Source organism: Kryptolebias marmoratus, linkage group LG20 (genome assembly GCF_001649575.2).
Source record: "Kryptolebias marmoratus isolate JLee-2015 linkage group LG20, ASM164957v2, whole genome shotgun sequence".
NCBI lineage: Eukaryota > Metazoa > Chordata > Actinopteri > Cyprinodontiformes > Rivulidae > Kryptolebias > Kryptolebias marmoratus.
Genome location: NC_051449.1, coordinates 3,706,560 through 3,727,915, shown reverse-complemented (window position 1 = coordinate 3,727,915; position 21,356 = coordinate 3,706,560). Strand labels below are relative to the sequence as shown.

Below are 21,356 nucleotides of genomic sequence, written 5' to 3'. Positions count from 1 at the left end.
AGTGGAAAAGAAAAACTCCCTTTTAACAGGAAGAATAATAAAAGACAGTTGGGTTTTCCAGTCTTACTTTATTTTCCTACCTAGAAGTAAAGTATTTCATTCGTTCCACGACACATTCAGTATGAGCAAAGTAGTGACTAAAACAAACAAAAGCAACAGAAAAGTATTACAACAGGTTAAACAATGATGCAAAAAGGTCTAAAAAAATTGAAAGTCAAGACAAAGGCATTGCTACACAATTACTGAGAACTAAGATATGTTGCTTGAAAGCGGAACTAGTAGAAATCTTGGTCCAAAAAAAATAAACCCGTTTTCTGCACTTAGAAAGTTTATTAATAAAATCATAATCTTATTTTAACTTTCATGCTTAATCTGCTAGAGATTATGTTTGGCCCAGGGTAATTTTACTGGTAATAAAATGCTGAAACTTTGCATTTATCAGTGTAAGCCCTAATGAAAGGACACAAAGTTCTCTTAAAATTACCAGTATTTTCACCTAAAATACTAATTTAATGGTCTGGGCAGTATTTGTTTGAGCAAATGATTACATTCTGCTTTCAGTTACATTAAACACAACATCCAAACCTTTTCAGAATTGAGGTTATACAAGCACACGTGCACATTTGCATGTAGGTGCAGCTATGTCTGTGTGTTTAGGTCCGTTTGCCGGCTGTGAGAGCTGCACAGAGCAGCCACTGTGTCAGACGCTGGCTGTTATGTAACTGCTGATTTGTATTCACAGAGTTGTCTGGCATTTATTCGGCTGTGCCAACCGAGTCCTGCTGCTCTCAGTCTGAAAACAAATAGAAGTGTCACCAGACGGGGAGAATTTACAGACAACCTGGAGCAGATGCATGTTGTTGTTTCTTGCACCACATTTAGGTGGATTAGCTTGGTTTCTATTCAAGAAAAAACTTGCTGAAAAACTTTAATTGCTGCAATCCATACTGCTCTTAGTCTGTGAAGCAAAAAAAAGGCTCATTCCTTTCTTGCAATATTTACTTTTTAGAAAAAAACTGTCCTAATGTCACTCAGTTATCGTACTGTTCTGTAATGTATGAACAGTTTCATTCCATAAAGAACTTTTTATAAGCTGCATGATTTCCAAATGTTCCTCATCTTTTGATATGTGCTCCGTTGTGCCTTTATCACTGTGCATATAATGTTAGATCAGTAATTCTGTAACAGTGACTGGGTCTTTTTATTTAGTTATACAGAAAAATGAACTAAGAGGCAGCTGTTTAAGAATGAAAACTCTGGTACAAATTTGCAGACAGCTAAATGAACTTAAATCTTTTTAGAGGATTTTGGAAGTGACCAGTTTGACTTACCATCAATGATGCGTTTAGCACCATGAGTTAGAGCTGTTTTGCTGTTTCGGGAACCAATAAAAGCACTTAAGTGGTCTGGGATAGGAAAAAGGAGCCATTAAAAAGGAGTTTTGGATCACTGTAGCTCAGTCTTTGTTTTTTAAGCTTCCAGAGTGACTTTTCCAACTTTCTTACATCAAACACTGTTTAAGAAACTTAAAAAAGGACAAGAAAACCTATTTTAAAATGACTGTGTTCTAACTCAGCTGTTCTGTTTGTGCAACGTTTCGTGTCATGCATGCAAGTACATGTGGCAGTTTCATCACTCCAAGCCTCTTTCACGTCAAAGACTATCAAACAGGAATGTGTTTTTCAAAATACGATTTATAACACCCAACGTATCTGAGCAAATTCTTATTTTCATCTGCTTCATTTGATCCTTTGTTTTGCCAAAAAGATCATCTTTAGGTAATATTTATCTGTTTAATGCAAGACAAGTTTATTTAAAAGCTATTTTATTCAATTCAATTCAATTCAATTCAAAAATACTTTAATAATCCCAAAGGGAAATTAAATGTCATATGACCATTAATGAAATATTTATTTTCCATCAAAAATGAAACAAAAACAGCAAATATTTCTGAGTCTTCAAAAAAAGTGAGGGGTTTTCCAAAAAAGTATTGTTTCTAAGATATTCCTGTATTTTAACAGCTCAAAACATTTAAAACCTGATTTACAAAACTTTAGTTCAATTTGGAATCTCAGGAAGATCTTTATGATGTAAAGTTTTATATAAAAGGTGAATGTAGGGATAAACTTGCATAAATACTCATAAAAAAAAGACTCCAGCATCATTTTATGTAGCAACAGCGCCACCTGTTATATCTTAGTTTTCTTTTTTCATTGGGTTTGAATTATAAATCATGACAAAGTATACATAAGATAGCAGGCTTAATTATCATTGTTAGATTTATTTATTTATATCACATAAAACTGATCTAATTTAAAACCTCTAAAAACTTCTTATTTTTTTATTAAACTGCAGTAAATTCAATAAACACGACACAAGATAAAATTTATTAAGTCATGCAAACACATGCAACCAATTATACAGTTTAGTTCATATAATTTCACTTCAGTAACAGCAGAGAATAAATAGTTATATCTCTATTAAATGGAAGTTAAGACTTAATTTGAATATTAAAGCGCAAATTATGGAACTGAGAAATCAGAGAGAAAAATTCAGTAACTTTAATGAGTGTCAACTTATTTATTTTAACTCAGTTTCAAGTCAATTTCATTCATATTTAATTGTAGGTAGCTTAAAAACTTGAACTCATCACATACTAGCACTTATCAAATAAGACTTTGGTGACATTATGTTGAATATTTAAACCAAAAACAATCCCAAGACAGAATTTCTGTCCAATGAATAACAAAGAAAACCAAATACAGATTTATTTCTGGAAGGTTTCTTCACATAAATCAACAGACATTTTCATTTCATTCTTGTAGCTCTTTCTTTATAAAAGGGAGGTTTCATTGAGAGTAACTAAGTAATAGTAAGGAAACTTTGATATCTGCTGCCCTCTAGTGGTTAAACCTGAATTTGCACCAGGAGCTGAAAATAACTACAGCTGTTCAAACGTAGCATATTTCCTTTACTGAACTTTAAACATTTGTACATGCTGTTTTATTTTATTTTATATTTTTATAATGGAAAGAATTCAAAGACTACACTTTGCAAGAATTACTGAAACCAATAAATCTTGATATCTGATAAAACAGGTGTTTCACTGCCATTATTAATTTACAACAGAATCATATGAAATTTTATTCTGTTGTAAATAAATGTGTTTTATTTAGATTGTAGAGCTCCTGTGTGTTCACTAATTGATATTCACTCACTAATTGATTTAAAAATGAACAATGTTACAAAGATGAATTCTTTCTTTCTTGAGTGATTCATGAAGAGTCGCAGCAGGTCCACTAACTCTCTGCGACCAAGTGTCATTGTTTTCATTTCAACTTAAATCAGCACAGGAAGGAAGTAAGACAGCAAGCGAAAGAGAAAATTAATATTCAGGGCAGAAAGAGGAGGCTAAAGAGCTGGAGAAAGAGAGGAAAAAGTTTCTAAGGGAGAATGAAACGGAGGTAAGTCCAGCAACAGCAGCACTTACGGCCAAAAGCACAGACTGACCCCAAACACACACACACACCCACGCGCCCACACACACAGACACACACACACCCACAGCTCGGTTTTCTTTCCCATCATGCAGAGAGGATGTGGTGAACAGCTGATTGTCTTTCAGTCCTGAAGTGATCACCATGCGGTCCACATGTGCATGAGAAGATGTGAGAATTCATCTGAAGTGAGATGAATACGTGAAAAAACACCTCACACCATTTGCACTACAACAAAAGAATACACAAGAGACACAATGGCTCCTTTAAATAAACAGTTTATATTAAAACAGCCACTAAGTGCAGCAGTGGAGATGAAAATAATCTTCAGTCAGATGCATATGAAGCATCTTCCGCTTGAACTCTTAGTTTTTATCTTTCATTTACAAGAAATCTGTGTATTGAACAACTCTGGCTCATAGAGGGTGTTAACAAAAATTTAAACACCTTTAATCTTGGTAACAACTTTTAATAGTGCAGGGTTCGATTTCAGATTCAAGACAGTTGGAACAAAATGTAAAGACAAAGCTATTTTTGTTCAAACTATTTGTTAAAGTAATTCAACAGCAAATTACATGACAGTAACATTATTTTTTTTACCATACTGCATTTTTCAAGAACATTAAGGTTCTATAAGACCGTTAAAGTTGAGCTAAATTGTAAGAGAAAATACAGAAGTAGTAGATTATAAATCATGATAAAGTGAGACGCAGCGATCTGTGAAGAACTCTGAGACTTTCAGTGAAAGAGGAAGAGATCTGGTTATTTTTCAGGTGTGGTTCATGAGTGGTTACTTTTTTGACTCACAAAGATAAGATCTGCAGAGTAAGATCTGCAGTAAGCACAGAGTTTGAACACTTTATGTACAGCTAGAAGGAAAAGACCAAATGCATTTGTTGAAATTTCCGCATTTTAATGATTTTTGCATGTTTAGGGAGTGAACTCTTTTTAAAAAACACAAACTCACTAAACCAACTGCACTTGACTTTCTTGCTTCTCAGTTTGTTGCAGATAAAATAGCTTTACTCAGAACTGCATCTTGTTTTATGTTCGAGAAGTTATTCTTCTGCTTTTTTTTGGTTATTAATGCAAGCAGCAGAGCAAAACCATGTTGAGTCACTTCCTGTCACGCGGTTTCAGCAGTATTTTCTGACTGATGGAGGAAATGTGAGGGAAGTGTCTTTTTCTCGCTCGACTTATCTGAGACCTTTAGTGTAGCTTCCTCTTGCAGAATTCGACTGAACTGGTCTTGTTTATCAAAAAGAAACCCCACAAACCCTATAAGGTCAATACAAAATGGATGGAAAAAATTGCACACCTACGTCTTCCCTAGCGCAGATAAACGATGACCTAACCTGGAGAAGAACAGAACAAAAAGCAGGCCTTTTCTGCACTTTGACCCAGGCAGTGTGACAGGAACTCTCCACACATTTGACCAGTGGTCCTCATCTGCTCCCCTTTTCTTTGAAATAATGCTTTGTCACCCTCTCCTGAGGCAGAGTGAGGACTTGTATTCACCTCACGGTCGTCCCTCTTTATGTGTCGGAGCTCAACAGGACGCTCCGTACAGATGCTCTTGGGCACAGTGAACGGCGGCCACAGAAAGTGTGAATAGGGGGCTCTGTGGTTTTCCTTAAAAGAGGGTTTTGTGTGTCCATCTGTGTGCATGAGCGGATGTGTGTATGTGTGTGTGGTTTCTGCAGGGGGTGGTTTGTTAGGGCTGTGTGCATGTGAAGCCCAAACACATGTTCTTTTTGAATGTGGGCAAGATATGTGGCTCACACCTATGGACACTGTACATTTAATTGTGTGGATGTAATGCAAAAACACACACAAATGAACATGACAGGAATCCATTTAATGGATAAAAACTGACAATTTGCACACATACACACAAATGAACAGGTTGGTTCAAACTTTTCAAGTGCAACTGTGCATGCAATATCTTTAAATTAAATGGACTCTGAGGGGAATGGGGCTCAATTTTAGCATCATTAAACAGATTTAAGTGGGACACAACAGGGATTCGGGAGCAAGGGAGAGAGGGACAGAGAGGGAAAGTGGAAAACTGAGAGAGGGAGGCCTTTTATAAAAAGCCAAGTCCTGCCACTTTGTGAAGAAATTGCGGGCCACGAGATCGCGGGCTTTTGGTCCGAAACGGGATCCTGATGAGCCAATGAGTGTCCCCATAATTCTCCTCAGTGGTGTACAGTATCGAGGGGCACAGGCTGCTGCAGAATTACAGTCCTGTGAGTATGACAACAAAGAAGACATGAAGACCAAAGACTGAGGCTCCGGGCTCCTGAATCCTCTCTGCACGTGTCAGTTAGATTACTGTCTGCTCTGAAAAGGTAAGCAAACTGATTTACCTACAGAAAGCAACAAAAAATGCAGAAATAAATCAAGAACGGGGAAAGAAATCAACCAAAACTCTTAAATAAATGAGTTAAAAATTCTGAAATCACTTTTTAAGCAATTGATAAAGGAAGGTTTATGATTTAATTTGCATATTTTAGCACACCTTTATACATTTGACAAATGTTTTGATGCTATTTTTATCTCAGAGAATACTGCATGATTTTAACTGCTTTAACATAAATTCTGTTGCTTCATTTAATTATTCAATCATACTTTTTGTTGCATTCCTTCAGCATATACTAAGACAAATGGTAATGAGTTAAATAGCAAGTGAATGAGAAATTGCACATTTTTTTGTGAGTTGCATAGAAAGTTTATGCAGAAACATGACATAAAGTGTAAATTGGGCTATAAAACAGAAAATAAAAGCTGTTTTTTGGTCATGAAGACTAAACTGTCTCAAGTTTAGGTTTCAGTTTCACTGCCACTTTGAAAACTGTGCCAAGTTTGAAATGTTCCTCCACTGTGGTCAGGTTCAGAGACTCAGGAGCTTCACTTCCACATGAATCACTGGATGTAACTGGATGCACACATTTAATTAAAAATAAACACAAATAAATCAAAGTGAAGCTGATGTTTAACACAGCAGATAAAACACAGTAATACTGATTTTTTTCTTTGAAATTGGAGGAAAATAGCTGAACTCACAACACTTACTAAAGTTTGTGACTCGCTTGGTGCCTTATTTTTTATATTTTAAAAAAGCTTGATTTTTTATTCATCAGCTGTATGCAGAATCAGTCAGTGAACCAGAAAGGGGATTAGTGTTGTCTTTAAGTTTATATTTTTGCATGAAAATGAAAAATTGTTGCACATCTGTGCAGTTTATCTTTGCATGTTTTTCCTGTGTAAAATATATTATTTTGCTCTGCAATATTATTCAGTGCAAGATTATTTTTAAAGATGTACAAACCCAATTGAAAAGCAATATTTGTGTTTGTTTACTTTAGCTTTATTTATTAAGTAAAATAATAATAAAAATAATCATACGTACAAGTATGCATAAACTACACAAAATAAGAGAAAAAGGAAACTGAAAGTTGGGATCTTTAAAATGTTTTTTTTCCTGGAATTTTTTTTTTAATGCAGATGAAGGGAATTTATTTCAATTAACTGAAGAGAAGAGAGAGAGAGAGGTGAGAGCAGAACAAACTGGAGGGGTGACAAAAGAAAAAAGTGTGTATGTGTGTGTGTGCGTGTGTGTGTGCAGAGGGAAGAGGAAGGGAGAAAGGGGGAGATTACTCGTCACTCCAGAATACTAATGAGGCCTTTTGTCACTGATCTTTTTTTCCTTCCATCTCCCTTTCACTCATCTCTCCATCTTTTTTCAAACCTACACACGCACGCAGACACACACACTCACGCACACACTTTGAAGATTACTTACACTTACACAACAGTTTTCCTCCTGCTACACCATTCATAAACTCCTCTCGTTGGATGTTCTTACAACATGAATGAAACACACACAAGGTGCACTCTTTTACAGATGGGAAACACACAAACACAAACCCACACGTGTACATCTACAGTAACATAAATCAAGAACAACGAAAAGACAAATGCGTGTAGTTGCAGCCCTCCTCTCATAATCACACACGTTTGTACACACATGGATGGAAACAGAGTCGTTTTTGTGAATGCATCTTTTGTTTCTTTTATCTCAGCTCCCAACAAAGCATTCCTGTGTACACAGAAAAGAGAGAGGGAAGGAAGGAGGGAGAAAGAGGAGAGGAAGAGGGAGGGAGAGAGATCAGGAAAACATCCAGAGCTCCTTTTGTCGGGCAAAAATAAAAGTTTTGATTCTGTTTTTGGTATCGAGGATAGTGTACAGTAAAGTGGTGCCGTTGCCATGGAGACTGAGTACATCCTGCTGGAGAGGTTGGTGAAAATATTTCCGTCCCTTATCTCTCATTTACTCTCATTACCTTCATGAGATGCCTGAGGTGGATGTTTTTTTTTCTTCTTCTCGAGGACACGTGAGCGTCGCCACGTGTTCGAGTTAAAAAGTGGGTGAGGGTGACTCAGAGTTGAAAGAGTGAAGTTTTCAATGGTGTCATTGTAATTATGAGGCTCGCTCTTGAATAATCACAACAGTGTGATGTAATAAAATTTGACTGGTTACATAAGCCATGGTCAGTATTTTGATTTACCTGCCAGTAAATATAAATACCTGTACAAGAATGCTGAAATTTGATCATGAAGTACAAATTATTATCATTAAAACATATTTGGCTTGCAAAGACTGATCATCTTTCTTTGAGTCATTATATTTACTATATTAATCTGTCAACCAAGGAAAAAAGGATTAGAAGCCAAACCAAAGTGGTAGAAAGAATTTTTGGTTGCAATACAAATTACAGCTCCATAAGTACTATTACTTACTTATGTATTGGGTACAAACTTGGTACATACCTGGTACTTATGTATATATATAACCTACCTGGTACCTAGTACTTATTTAGTAGTGAATTGTTTCATTGTACTTACAGAGTATGTGGCTAGTATTTATCTGGTACCCATCTGCTATGTACCTGGTACTTATCTGGTATATATATATATGGTACTTATTTGGTACACACCTGTTTTGTATCGGGTACTTAACTGGTACAAATTGAGTAAGTACCTGGTACTAAGCAGGACATAGTTGTATTACGTTGTGACTTGTTTTCCTGTACTTACAAAATACCTGATAATTATTTGGTACCGAGTACTTACCAGGTTTGTACTGGTCTGCCACTTCCCTGCTATGTACCTGGTACTTACCTGGAAAGTACCAGGTACATAGCAGGGAAGTACCCAATATGTACTAGGCTGTATAATATATATTGCTATCAGTTTTACAAAATAATGAATTCAAAATTACACAAACAGAACCAACAGTGTCCAACACAAAGACAGGATGCCAGAAATAGGCTGTGGAAGAAATATTTTAATATTTTATTTAAATAAATCAGTGTAAAAAATACTCTTCACAACATAACAAACATCATTTGAGAATCAAATACTAAAAAGTGCATCAGCAGCAAAATAGGTGTTGTTAACATTTAGAAGAATGAATGAGAAATGCATGAGGAATTCTCACAATGAAACCTTTGCAAAGTTCTAGTCTGTAAAACTAAAAAAACAAAACAAAAAGTAGCTCCTTACTGTACCAAACTCTCACTGCTGTCTCCAGTTTCCACTTAGAAACCAACTCTTTGTGAAGTAAATGCATCTCTGCTCAGAATTAACAATAAGCTCTTTTAAAACAAATCGTATCTAGATGAAGGTCAGAGTTTCAAACAAAGATTAGCACCTTAATTGACTCATTCAGTGTTCTCTTTTCTCCTCGGACTCACAGATCAGTCTCTGTGTGGATGGTTCGTTGGGTTAATGTCTCTCATTGTCATCCTTATTGTACTCTTTTCTTTCCCTTTTCACTTCTTTATCTTCCTCCCCTGTGGCTTGTCCTCTCCTCTACCCTGCGTGGTTTTATTAAACAGTGTGAACCCGTTAACCCGTTAACTACAGTATCTGTGTGTGACAGGAGCCAATGAGATATTTACTAGATTAAACTTTCATGCAAAAAACAATGAAGGTCAGTTGGTCCAAATTTGTGATAAGATGTCCTAATTTGTATAAACTGTGTGTAAACTGTTTTTGTTGCTGTCCATGGTTCTGATCAAGTACAACCCCAATTCCAGAAAAAGTTTGGGCATTGTTTAAAATGTAAATAAAAACAAAATGCAAGGATTTTAAAGTTTTACAATGGAGCATAATAAATTTATCCAATGTTGAAATTAGGAACTTGAAATATTTATAGATAATTTTAAAATTGATGGTATCAACACATTCAAAAAATAGTGGAAAAGGAGCAACAAAAGGCTGGAAAAGTAAGAAGTACAAATAAGAAAAAGCTGTAAGAGCATTTTACAGTGAATTAGATTATTGGCAGCCGGTCAGTAAGAGGATTGGGTATAAGAAGAGCATTTTAGAGATACTGAATCTCTCAGAAGTAAAGATGGGGAGAGATTCACCACTTTGCAAAGAACTACATCAAAACGTAGTGCAACAATTTAGAATCCCATCAAACAAGAACGGGACAACATTCCCCTCCAAAAACTCCAGCAGCTGCTCTTCTCAGCTCCTAGACATTTACAGGAAGAGGGGATAATTTCCAATTTTAAATCAACTTTTTATGAGATGAGCTGCAGCCATAAAATTCAAAATAACCCTTTATATAATAAGAAAGGACATTTTTTTTTTAGTTTAAATAACTGATATGTTTGCTATGATCCATTGTGAATAAAATATGGGTGTGTATGATTTGCAAATCATTGCATTCTGCTTTTATTTACATTTTACACAATGGGATTGTATTTTATGCCATAATTGAGTTTTGATAAGAATGCAAAGATGTGTAAACGGATGTGTGACGCCGACACTTTGTCAAACCTAAACAAAAGTGAAAAACACTCCCCAAACTCTCAAAGTACACAAGTACAATGCTGAAAGTGGTTTTGTTTTGATTTATTTTGTTTTGCTGTATGTTTTTCTTCAGGTTTAGGTTCTTCTGACTTACCAGATATGGAGTATAAGTGTAGAGTCCACATAATAAGTTGTTACTTCTTACCTATTTAAATAATAGTTTTATATCCCAACTTCTGATGGTTCTTCTTCCTTAGTATCTTTGACCTGTAGGGCGTCTCAGGGTTCTATACTTTGACCTGTTTTGTTTACATTTGCTCCCTGCGAGCCACACACGCTGCATCCTGCCACTAAGTATTCAGTGGTTTTGGTTGTCTTTTTCTGTCATAGGGTTATTTTCTAACTTACCAGATAAACCAACAGACTGTGTTAAAATGAGAAGCTGTTCTTAAGAAATTGCCATGTCACCAGAAACACACAGAGATGTTTTTCTCTTCTTGTTTATATCTTCTTCAAACAGATGGCAACGACAGATAAAGAACAGAGGTGATTTTGACAATGAGGCGATTCTTCCTTAGTAGAGAATGTTACTAATTCCACAACATTGTGAAAAAAAGGTCTAGCCACAAAAACTTTAGGGTTTTTTCTAAACTAACAATAGCTCAATTTACCCACTTTCTAGTTAAGTCATCACATATAACAGGTGTTGTCCAACAGTAAACAGTTATTTTCTATATATTATCAGTGTCTCTGACCCCTGTGGAGGTTTCTTTAATGATAAAAATGATCCTGGCTTTAAACTATGGGTGTAATTTCAGAAACTTTTCTAATATTATCAGCCAAAGGATTAAACACTCACCTCTGAGACATTTTTTCTTAATCATGATGGTTAGACATTTTCCAGTAAACTGTAAAAACTTTAGATAATTTCACTTTTTGTCTGGTGGGACAACACCATGACAGACTGCAGCATGACTGACAGCATTTTTATGAATTTATTGTAAACACAGCACAGTTTTGGTAATGTCAGGAAACTCCCTGTACAGATTCAAGAGAAAAATAGCAAAAACTAATAAAAACTGTGAGGATTTGTATATGCAGGGCTGTTCTCCTTTAAACTTGTTTTGCTGATTTGACGTATTTAGAGTTTGCACTTAAAAAAGCTACGAAAGTCATTCCTCAACACAAGATAATCTAAGTCGGAAGCACTGGCATAAAAGGTGACAGCTATAATGATGCCTTACAAGAATGTTAGGCCTTTAATTATTTATAGTTTTGATATATTTGTTTGCTTGAGATGAATTCCCCCTGAGAGAGCAGGTGGCTGGAGGGAAGTCACCGAGACGGAGCGCCATGATCTAAAGTCAGTGTGGGAAGTTTGTGGTTTCCCCTAATTTTCACAGAAACTGTATTTGTGTGAAGCGATGTGTCTGCTGATGTTTTTTTAGAGATGTTGAAGAATGGCTTTAACTTTCTTTGGTTGTTTTTCACCAGATGACATCTGCCACTCCGCCCTGCTCTCGTAGCTCCTCCCCTCACAAAGTTTGCCACTCCCAGACTCAGACAGATGTTTTGAAACCTTTACTGGGCGGCGGCGCATCTGCTGGGGGCGTGGCTCTGAGGAAAAGGAGGCGCATCCTCTCCAAAGATGGCCGCAGCAACGTTCGCATCGAGCACATCAGTGGGAGGGGTGCTCTCTACATGCGTGACCTTTGGACAACCTTTCTGGAGATGCAGTGGCGCTACAAGTTCTTCCTGTTCACAGCCACATTCGCGGGAACCTGGTTCCTGTTCGGGGTGGTGTGGTACCTGGTGGCTCTGGTTCATGGAGACCTGCTAGGTGAGAGAGCCAGAGATAAAGAAAAGTGGTGAAAAACTGGAGCATGATCTCTCATGTTCAGTCCACAAGATCCGCATGTCTCACTTTCAAAAGTCTCCATTCCTCAAATCAAGGTTTCAGTAAAAACTGTTTTTGTCCCAAAGCACCAGGGAATTTTTTTTGGGGAATTTCTAGAAATTTTTAGCTTTATTGTGTTCTATGGGAACACAAAATTTTCTGACTTCCCAAACATATTAGAGTCAAAACCTTAAAAGAATAAACCGGAAACTTTCAACATGTTTATTTTTACCTGATAACTGATTCAGGTTTTGTTCAGTCAACTGCAGAATGTGACTCAAAACAAAACTGCTAACGCCAACTTTGAGACTGCAATGAAAACACGAGATCTACAGATTATCTAAAAGGTTGATGCTAACGTTTAACTGATAGCCAGCCTTGCAGTGACATTAAAACTATTAACATCCAGCTGGTTGTTTGTAGGTTTAAATACACATATTTGATCTGGTGTATAAGACTTCTGAATCCTTTTTAACCCTACAAGGAAGGAACACAATGTTGTTCTTAATTACCTGAATAAAAACATTTAGGTAAAGTTTATATTTCAGATCTTAACTTTTAATATTCTGGTTAAACAAATAGTATTTTATGAATGCCTAAACCTCAGGTATATTCAGATAGCTCTGAAGATGTTTTGCATGATTTTACAAGTAACTTAGATATACTTAACTTTTCTTTTTATGGTTATCAGCCCATCTTTTCGCTGAAACCAAGTAAAACAAATGTTACAATTTTACATTTGTCTATTTGAATAGCATCTGATCTGTGTCCTAAGCCTCTTTACTTCTAGTTCTCCTCCAAACACATACGTGAAAATGGATAAGAAAGTAAATAATCTACAGTATTCATGCTAATGCTCCCCAGTGCTCCATCTGTGGTCCACAGCATAGTCTAGGTCCACAAACACAAGTGCATAAGGAACGTCACGTTACATACACCTTCATTAGCTGAAGGTTTGGACCTTTGGGTTCACTCCAATTAGCCCTAATGAGCAGCAAATCAAGGGGGTGCGGCCTAACACCTGTCAGTTATTTAACCCTCAAACACACAAATGAAATCCTATATAGAAAATTAAGAGGAATCTATGTTTTTGTGACTGTTTGGTGCTGCTACTGTTCTAGACTTCATCAAAAATGTTAAACAAAAAAGATTATTTGACTGTAGTTTGCTCATCTTCATGTTCTTTGCTAACCTCTCTTAGGGAGGGGTTAGCTCAAATTCACTCAGTGACAGTAAATCACCAGTTTTAGAGTCATAGGAATTCTTATTAACTATGATTCATACAATAGTACTTCTTCTGAGTCTTAGATTGAAATTAAAAGTTGGAAATGAGCGTACTATGCAAATCTGAAAGTATTTCAGATCTTGACTCACAGCTACAAAATCACCTCACAGCCCAGCAACGCTTTTAAAGAGTCTTAAATCTCTAAACAATCATTGATCAAGACCACAAAATGTACTTTATATTCGACTAAAGCACCATTTTCTACCAGTAGTTAGAGTTTCAGTTGACTGAGTTGACTTGTCTGTTGGAAAAAGGTGAAATCATTTTAGTTAAACATTAACTCATCACATTGATTCAGACCTGATAAAACTCCTTCCTCAACGTATTCACAGAGACTTACAAATGGAAATGGTAATAATTAACAACCAAGTAAGCTTTAGAAGGTCTTTTTTAGTCATATTTGGTCAGAAATACTCACACATGCCTACATTTTCAGGTGTCAGAATCTATTTCCTGTTTATACCTCAGTATTCTTGCAACTGAGCAACGTCACAGTAAGTGTGAACCAAATCAACGGCTCTTTTAGCTGCACAGAACGCAGACTGTTGAAAAAGTGTGAAGACAATCATGTGGGCCGGTAAAAAACAAAAAAACTGAAGGAAAGTGTGACAATAAAGAGAGGATGCTGTTTTAACTGTATGTGAAGCAGGAAACATGCAGACTGTGGGTTTTTCATTCTACAGTTTGATTTGTCTGTGTGATGATCCTGCTACTTTCTGTTTTATTAATTTTACACATTTAAAGCACCTTTGAGCTCAAGCAGGTGAGGTGCTTCATAAATTTGCTAGTTCTTGTCAAGTTTGGTGAGAACAGAAAATGCAAAAACATGAGCAAGGAAATGTTTGCCTTTGCTGCTCTAGATCTGTAAACCACATAGATTATCTGACGATCAGTTATAAAAAAGCAAAGTTGAGGATGTTTATTGCATTTCCTGACACTGAGCAAAACTTGAGCTTGAAAAACTAAAACTTTAGACATAAAAGGAATTAGTTCACATTTTAAAAAAACCACCTGCTCCTCCTTTTTCTCAGAAATGACTCATGTTTTCAGCATTCACTAACCATCCTACAGTGATACTAGACACACAGTAAAACATATATAAAGACACCAAGCTTGCTCTCTTTTGCTAGTTTGCAGATTTCCTGATTATTTAAATGAGTTCTTATTTTCTTTGCCAACATTTTCCTCCAGAGTTTGATCCTCCATCGAACCACACACCCTGTGTGATGCAGGTGCAGACCCTCACAGCAGCCTTCCTCTTTTCTCTGGAGTCTCAGACGACCATAGGTTATGGTTTCCGCTGCATAACGGAGGAATGTCCAGCTGCTATAATCCTCCTCATCTTACAGCTGGTCATCACCATGCTCATGGAAATCTTCATCACTGGGACCTTTCTGGCCAAGGTACCCAGAACCAACCAATAAACTGCCAGACCTTGAGAGATAAAGAGAGAATAAATAAAACTAATTTGCATTTCAGTGCATATCCAAAGGCCTAACTTCAGCAAGTTCCTACATACATTCATGCTTTCCTTTCTGATGTACAAGACATACAATAAATGTAATCAAAGAAAAGCTGACAGAAACCAAAACTGCTTGTTTCTTATCAGGTTGCACGGCCAAAGAAACGAAGCGAGACAGTGAAGTTTAGTCAACACGCTGTTGTTTCCACACATGAGGGTCAACCCTGCCTGATGATCCGTGTGGCCAACATGCGTAAGAGTCTTCTGCTTGGGTGCCAGGTAAATGCAGCACATATGGACAAACAGACACAACAACAACAAAGTGACACATTCTAATGCTGTTGGACCATCATCGGCTTGAAATATGGGATTGATTCCAGCAGCACATTGTTGATTATGTTAGGAGGATGTGATAAAATGGCTGCACAGCTGGTTAGCAACAATAAGCAGCTGGAACTGTTCTGTGATGAGATTGCATGGTCTCTCTCTGCATGTGTAGGTTATTTTTTCTTTGCAATTCCTCTCACAGACTAAAAGCATAAATGTTCAATCACAGACTCTAAACTGGCCATAAATGTAAGTGTGTAGGTGTGTGTGTGTGTGTGTGTGAATGGTTGTTTGTCTGTACTTGTCCCTGTTATTGAAAGCAACATGTCCAGGGTGTGCCCTGCTTCTTGCCCTGTGACCCCCGGAGATCGACACAAGCTCCCCACAACCCTGAAGGATCAAGCGAACAGAAAACGAGTGATTTAATAATAACATTTGTAACCAACATCATTGCTATAATCAGGCACTGTGGTCTGATCTAAAGACTTATTGAAATTCCATCTGAAATAAATTGTTTCATTTGGTCATTTTTAAGCATTAGGAGTATGGAAACTGGGCAACAACTGTAAAAATCTGAGCGCTCTCAACCTTTTCAAAGTAAGAGCGCCAAAGCTGATTTGCAGGTACTAGTAATGACGCTTGAGACTAGACTAAAATTAAAGACTTAAGCATCAATTTTAGCAATTAAATTAGCTCTCCATAACATAGGCCTCTTCCCATAGTTGATACATGTGATGGAGACACTAATGACTTTTTCAAAATGACAGAATTTCATCTTTTAGGATGGAGAGCAGGATGTTTCAAGCTGTGAGCCAGTTGAGTTAAAACAACTTGTACACACCCTTCTTCCACAGGTGACAGGTAAACTACTTCAGACCTCGCTGACAAAGGAAGGAGAGACAGTTCGTCTGGATCAGAGAAACGTGCCCTTTCAAGTGGACACTTCCAGCGACAGCCCCTTCCTCATCCTCCCCCTCACCTTCTATCACGTCATCGGTGACAACAGCCCGCTGCGAGCCTGGGCAGCCAAGGGTAAGTTTGGTCAATAAACAACGTTGCTTTACGTTAAGGGTGTTGACTCATTTGAGGGTTTCTAAGAAACTGTTGTGGTCACCTGTCATGTAACTAATTCTGGAAACTCTGTCTCCATTACCTGTTTTGAAATCAAAACTGAAAGAGGAACAATGTAGGGTCACAAAACCAGCAAAATAATCATCACATTTCGTTAAATTCAGTATACAAGTAATAGACATCAAATACACAACAACAGAAAAAAAAACCCATTAATACTTGATCACTTTGTGTCTTGTTGTGTACTCTTTTTATTTGGCATTTAAAAATGGGCATGAGTAATTAACCACAGTATTTGTAATTTTTTCCCTCAACAAATGTTTATAAACTGCCTAAACCACAGGTGTCAAACTCCGTTCCTCGAGAGCCGCTCTCCTGCAGGTTTTAGACGTGTTCCTGCTTTAAAACACCTGGTTTTAAATGAATGACTTGTGGACGTGCTGCTGGAGAACGTGATGATTTGGTGAGGAGGTGATTAAACCGTTTGATTCAGGTGTGTTGGAGCAGAAAAACCTAAAACTTCCAGGACAGCGGCCCTCGAGGCCTGGAGTTTGACACCCCTGATCTAAAGCCTGCTTCTCATTGAGCTGTTGGAGATAAATTGTCTGAAAAAGTTTGTGTGGGTTTTCAGTTCTCTCATGAAAATTCCCGGGACAAACGTCCAACAGATTTTGCGGGGAGTTTGTGCACATTTCGTTCACTGCGATTTCAAACGAAAATTCGCGTGTTTTCTGGCAATTTTGTGTCTCCAAGAGTCACAGCCTCGTGAGATACAAGAGTTGAACAGAAGGAAACTGAACTTCCTCTTTTTGTTTTTTTAAACATGTTTTAACTCTCATCCAAAAAGCTTCTTCAGTTCAAGAAGCATGAAAGTTCAATAGCCTTCTATGAAACTTTTACAAAACTTTCCTGACATGAGAAAACCCATCTGTGACGAACATTAATCATGATTAGTTGCACATAGGAATGAACAGCAAACACAGCAAAACTTGTAAACTTTGATAAAATGTTGCTTACACACAGCATAACATACAAAACATACCTAAAATTAGTCTCTAAAACATGAACTGAACACAAAGGAAGAATTATGACTTGATTTTTGACTGATCAACGTGAATGCAACCAGAGAAAAAGGCTACAAAATATGCTACCCTTTGGAAAGCTCTTTAGTCCACATAACCCTGACAGAGCAACAAGAACTGTTTGATCCAAATACACCTATTGTTAATATCACTCTGGATTTGTTATTAATATCCTCTGTCAGATAGTTAATATGGTACTTTCCTCTCACTGACACCATACATGGTTTAACATTTGCTTTACTTTACAAAAGGGAAGTTCCTTTATCACCACCCTGAGTCTATTTACCACCAGATTCTCATGTGCTCTGACACCTAGCAGAAGTTTCAAATGTTTTTCTAAATTAGGACAAAGCTCCTTCCCTTTTTATGCACTGTGTACAATTTTAAAAACATTTTAAGAAACATGAAGCATTAAATTCTCCACACAGAAGTTACCCAAAGTCAGTGTATCGGGTTGTTGTGTATTGTCAAACATGCAGAAGTTGGGTAATGGAATCAGAAGAGGAAGACTAAACAAGCTTCCTCTTTTTGATGTTGCTGAGTTGAAGGGTACCAAATAAGCTCAACATCTCATGCATGAAGCTGAACTTGTTTTTGCATTTTGTGACTCTTCAGTAGATTGATGTACAGGAGGTTTCTGTTTGTGATTGTTCCTTATTTGAAAAACGATTCAAGAGAAAACAGTAAAAAGATTAATTTTACTTTTTGTCATTTGTAATGTTGCTCCAGTGTCTCGTCCTTCGACTGCAGATTTATTTCACATCTTTATACAGATAAAAACAATACACTTATCTTCATAAAATGTTCTCTAAAGAGCACTACAAGCAGTTTCAAACTCTGCAGTGTCACCCCAAGATTATTCTGTGCTGTCCTGTGTTCCATTTTAAGACTAATCCATTTTAACCCAACTATCCTCCATCAGGTGGAGGCTGGACAGACCCGGAGTTGGCTGATTTCGAACTGCTGGTGATCATGAGCGCCACAGTGGAGCCGACCTCTGCCACCTGCCAGGTTCGAACCTCCTACCTGCCCGACGAGATCCTCTGGGGTTACGAGTTTCCCCCTGTAGTTTCTCTCTCCCAGTCTGGCAAATACGTAGCAGACTTTTCCTTTTTTGACAAAGTGGCCAAGACCAAGACCACCCCCATCTTTAAACCGTCCAGCCCCCTGCAGGGCTACCAGAGCAATGGAGGTGGGCCTGTGTCTGAGGCATTGGATCCAGAGAAGATTCGTCTGGAGCAGAGCTACAGGGAGGACCGCGGCCGAGTTAGAGACGGTCCGATCAGTGTTCGCATCAGCAACGTGTGAACAGATGAACTGGTTTAAACTGGAGTGTTTTATAGAAAACATCACGAGAGACTGTCACCAGCAGATCAGTGTCATAAACAGACTTTAAACTGTTTAAATGGTTTTGAATTTTTATCACGAACACATGAGGAAAACAACTGTGGGAAATTGTGGGCTTCTGTTTGCGGCACAGTACATTATTTTCATAGTTTTGACTGTAATCACGTTGTTCTAACACAGAGGTAGGCAAACCTGGTCCTGGAGAGCCACTATCCTGCATGTTTCCCTTGTTTCTCTGCTCCAACACACCTGATTCAGTGGTTAAATCACCTCTTCATGTTCTGCAGAAGCCTGTTAATCACCCATTGATTCAAATCAGGTGTGTTGGAGCAGAGAAACAAGTAAAACATGCAGGATGGTGGCTCTCCAGGACCAAGGTTGCCTACCCCTGGTCTAACAGAACATGCTGTGCATCAGATCCACCTCATCGGCTGAAAACAAGCAGAATTAATCACCTACAAGACCTTTAACAGAAACAAACATGGTGGAAACCTTTGTGGGTTCTTTTGAGTGCTTCTCAGTGGGCTAACTGACAAATCTCCCATTACAAAGGAAATGAGACGGTTTGTGTATTTTTTTTTGTTTCTTAATTTCTCTGTTAGATAACTAGAAGTGAGACAAGGTGGGCATAGAAACACCCACCTGTTTCAGTGGAAGATTCTTTCATCCCTCCTTTGGTGTTTATTTAAATGTGTGTGGGGTATTTCAGACATTGGAACAACTTCAGTAATCCCCAAAAGGAAACTTTAACACAAATAGAAATGCATGTATTTTTTAACACTCAAGTCAGATGATGCTGAGTTTTGTCTTTTATGGTTAAAAAAAAGCAACAGCAAGCTCACAAATTTTACCCCCAACTTCCTCTTAAGCACCTCGTGTATTTTTATATTTCCTGTTCAAACTCGTTGGTAGACTATATGGAAATTCTGCTGAACCCTAACTGTAATGGAGACAAAAATTCAGATTTAAGTCTTCGCTCTGTGCATTGAATGTGTAAGAAATTTGTATGGAGTGTTATGTAAGACAGCTGTTGCATATAAATATATCTTAGCACTTTAGGCACATGATGTACATTTGCACCTTCAGAACGTTAGTTGAAGATGTTTAAAATATTACAAAAGTAAACAATTTGTAACACCACACACTGCGGTTAGATAAAATGACTGTAAACGTGTAAAGAGATTATTTCACCCAGTTATTCACAGACATACAAGCACCTTAGATGAAAATGAACATCTGGTGATGACAGAATGTATATTAAACACTGGAGATTTTTTATTTTCTTTTTAAGAAACAGAAGCATTTTGTTTAAATAAGTTCTGAGTTACTAACACTGAAATAAACAACCGAACACATTTCATCAAAGACCTTATTTTTCTGTCTAGATATATCTTGAAACATGGAGCTGACTCATAGACATAAGGATGTGAAAATGGGACCTTGATGGTTTATATGAAGTAAATATGACTGGCTGTAATAAAATGAGAAGAAACTTTGAGTATTTGTAATTGTTCTAGTTTACATAAAATCTGGGAGTTCTCAGTGTTTGTTTTGCACATAGAGAGCTAAGATTAACTTATTTAACATGCAGTAAGAAAGTTAATTTGTCATTAACTTACTTAATGCATGACAAAGTTGTGGTATTCATATTCAGAGTTTAAGTACCGAAACCCAAAATAACTCCTGAACAACGGCAGGTAAAGGTAAGTGGTTTTGTTTACAATATTTACAGGTTGGTTGGTATCAGAGCGGACTGGGAGGTTCCTTGAAGGACAGGAGATGGTGAGTTTGATATTTGAGTTTATATCCACTTCAATCAGGGAAACAAGCCAGTAGAATACTGTGTGGTTGTGGTTCACAGGCTTGGAGGGGAGGATAGAGGTTTCCAGGACCAGAGGAGGTGGTGAGGAATTTCTAGGTGATGAAAGTTGGTGGATGAAAGTGAACCAGAGGCTGATGTTTGGTTTGCTGTTTACAGGATGATGTTGCTCAGGAGGAGACCAGGTGGTGATGTGGAAACACAAGGAAGGAGATGATCCAAAGAGGAATGGCAGGAGTCGAGGGCTGCAACAGTAACTGGGAGAAACAAAGTTAGTAAGACTCTTTCACAAAAAAGACTCATAGAGGACATCTACTGAGTGCCACATGACAGCCAAAGCTCCAGCATCTTCTTCTTCTTCTTTTTAGTTTTTAATGGCGGTTGGCAACAAACTTTTAGCAGCATTACCGCCACCTACCAGTATGGAGTGTGGTTCAACATGGACTAAATAATAACCTACACCTATATTATGCTATTTTCTTAGACATTTTCCCTACCTTATACTCACAAATATCTATATTTATTCAAACCCATAATCTCCTTTAATCATCTTTATATCTTACTCCCCTTTATTATGTATATATTCACATTTATACTTTTATTATAATTATATTCTTTGAAACAGTTTAGTTCTCTTTAAAAATTGCATAATTATCTGTATCTGCTTACTCCCCATATTCTTCCTCAGAATATCTATTAGATCAAACTTTTCCTTTATTCTTTCAAATTCTCTCCTCATAG

General features: G+C 37.3%; 1 protein-coding gene across 4 annotated transcripts; it reads left to right on the top strand.

Moving 5' to 3' along the window:
- Window positions 1-5,536: 5,536 nt before the first annotated feature.
- Window positions 5,537-20,933, top strand: LOC108232820 (potassium inwardly rectifying channel subfamily J member 10). 4 transcript variants are annotated; one of them, XR_005232557.1, is made up of 8 exons: window positions 5,537-5,848; window positions 11,820-12,165; window positions 14,699-14,910; window positions 15,117-15,248; window positions 16,151-16,328; window positions 18,372-19,359; window positions 20,529-20,578; window positions 20,775-20,933. XR_005232557.1 is itself a non-coding variant. In XM_017410867.3 (6 exons), the coding sequence occupies exons 2-6, from the start codon at window positions 11,820-11,822 to the stop codon at window positions 18,755-18,757; spliced, it is 1,254 nt and encodes a 417-aa protein (XP_017266356.1). In that variant the 5' UTR covers window positions 5,537-5,848; the 3' UTR covers window positions 18,758-20,088. The 4 variants fall into 4 exon arrangements, 2 of the variants coding, with proteins under 2 accessions (XP_017266356.1, XP_037828919.1); XR_005232558.1 differs by lacking the exon at window positions 20,529-20,578; XM_017410867.3 differs by lacking the exons at window positions 20,529-20,578; window positions 20,775-20,933 and having other exon boundaries at window positions 18,372-20,088.
- Window positions 20,934-21,356: the final 423 nt, after the last annotated feature.

Excerpts from the sequence above, each read along its gene's own strand:
- LOC108232820 (XM_017410867.3), top strand. The coding sequence starts at position 11,820 with ATGACATCTGCCACTCCGCCCTGCTCTCGTAGCTCCTCCCCTCACAAA. Across the intron at positions 12,166-14,698 it reads GGTTCATGGAGACCTGCTAG|AGTTTGATCCTCCATCGAAC; the intron begins GTGAGAGAGCCA and ends ATTTTCCTCCAG. Across the intron at positions 14,911-15,116 it reads CTGGGACCTTTCTGGCCAAG|GTTGCACGGCCAAAGAAACG; the intron begins GTACCCAGAACC and ends GTTTCTTATCAG.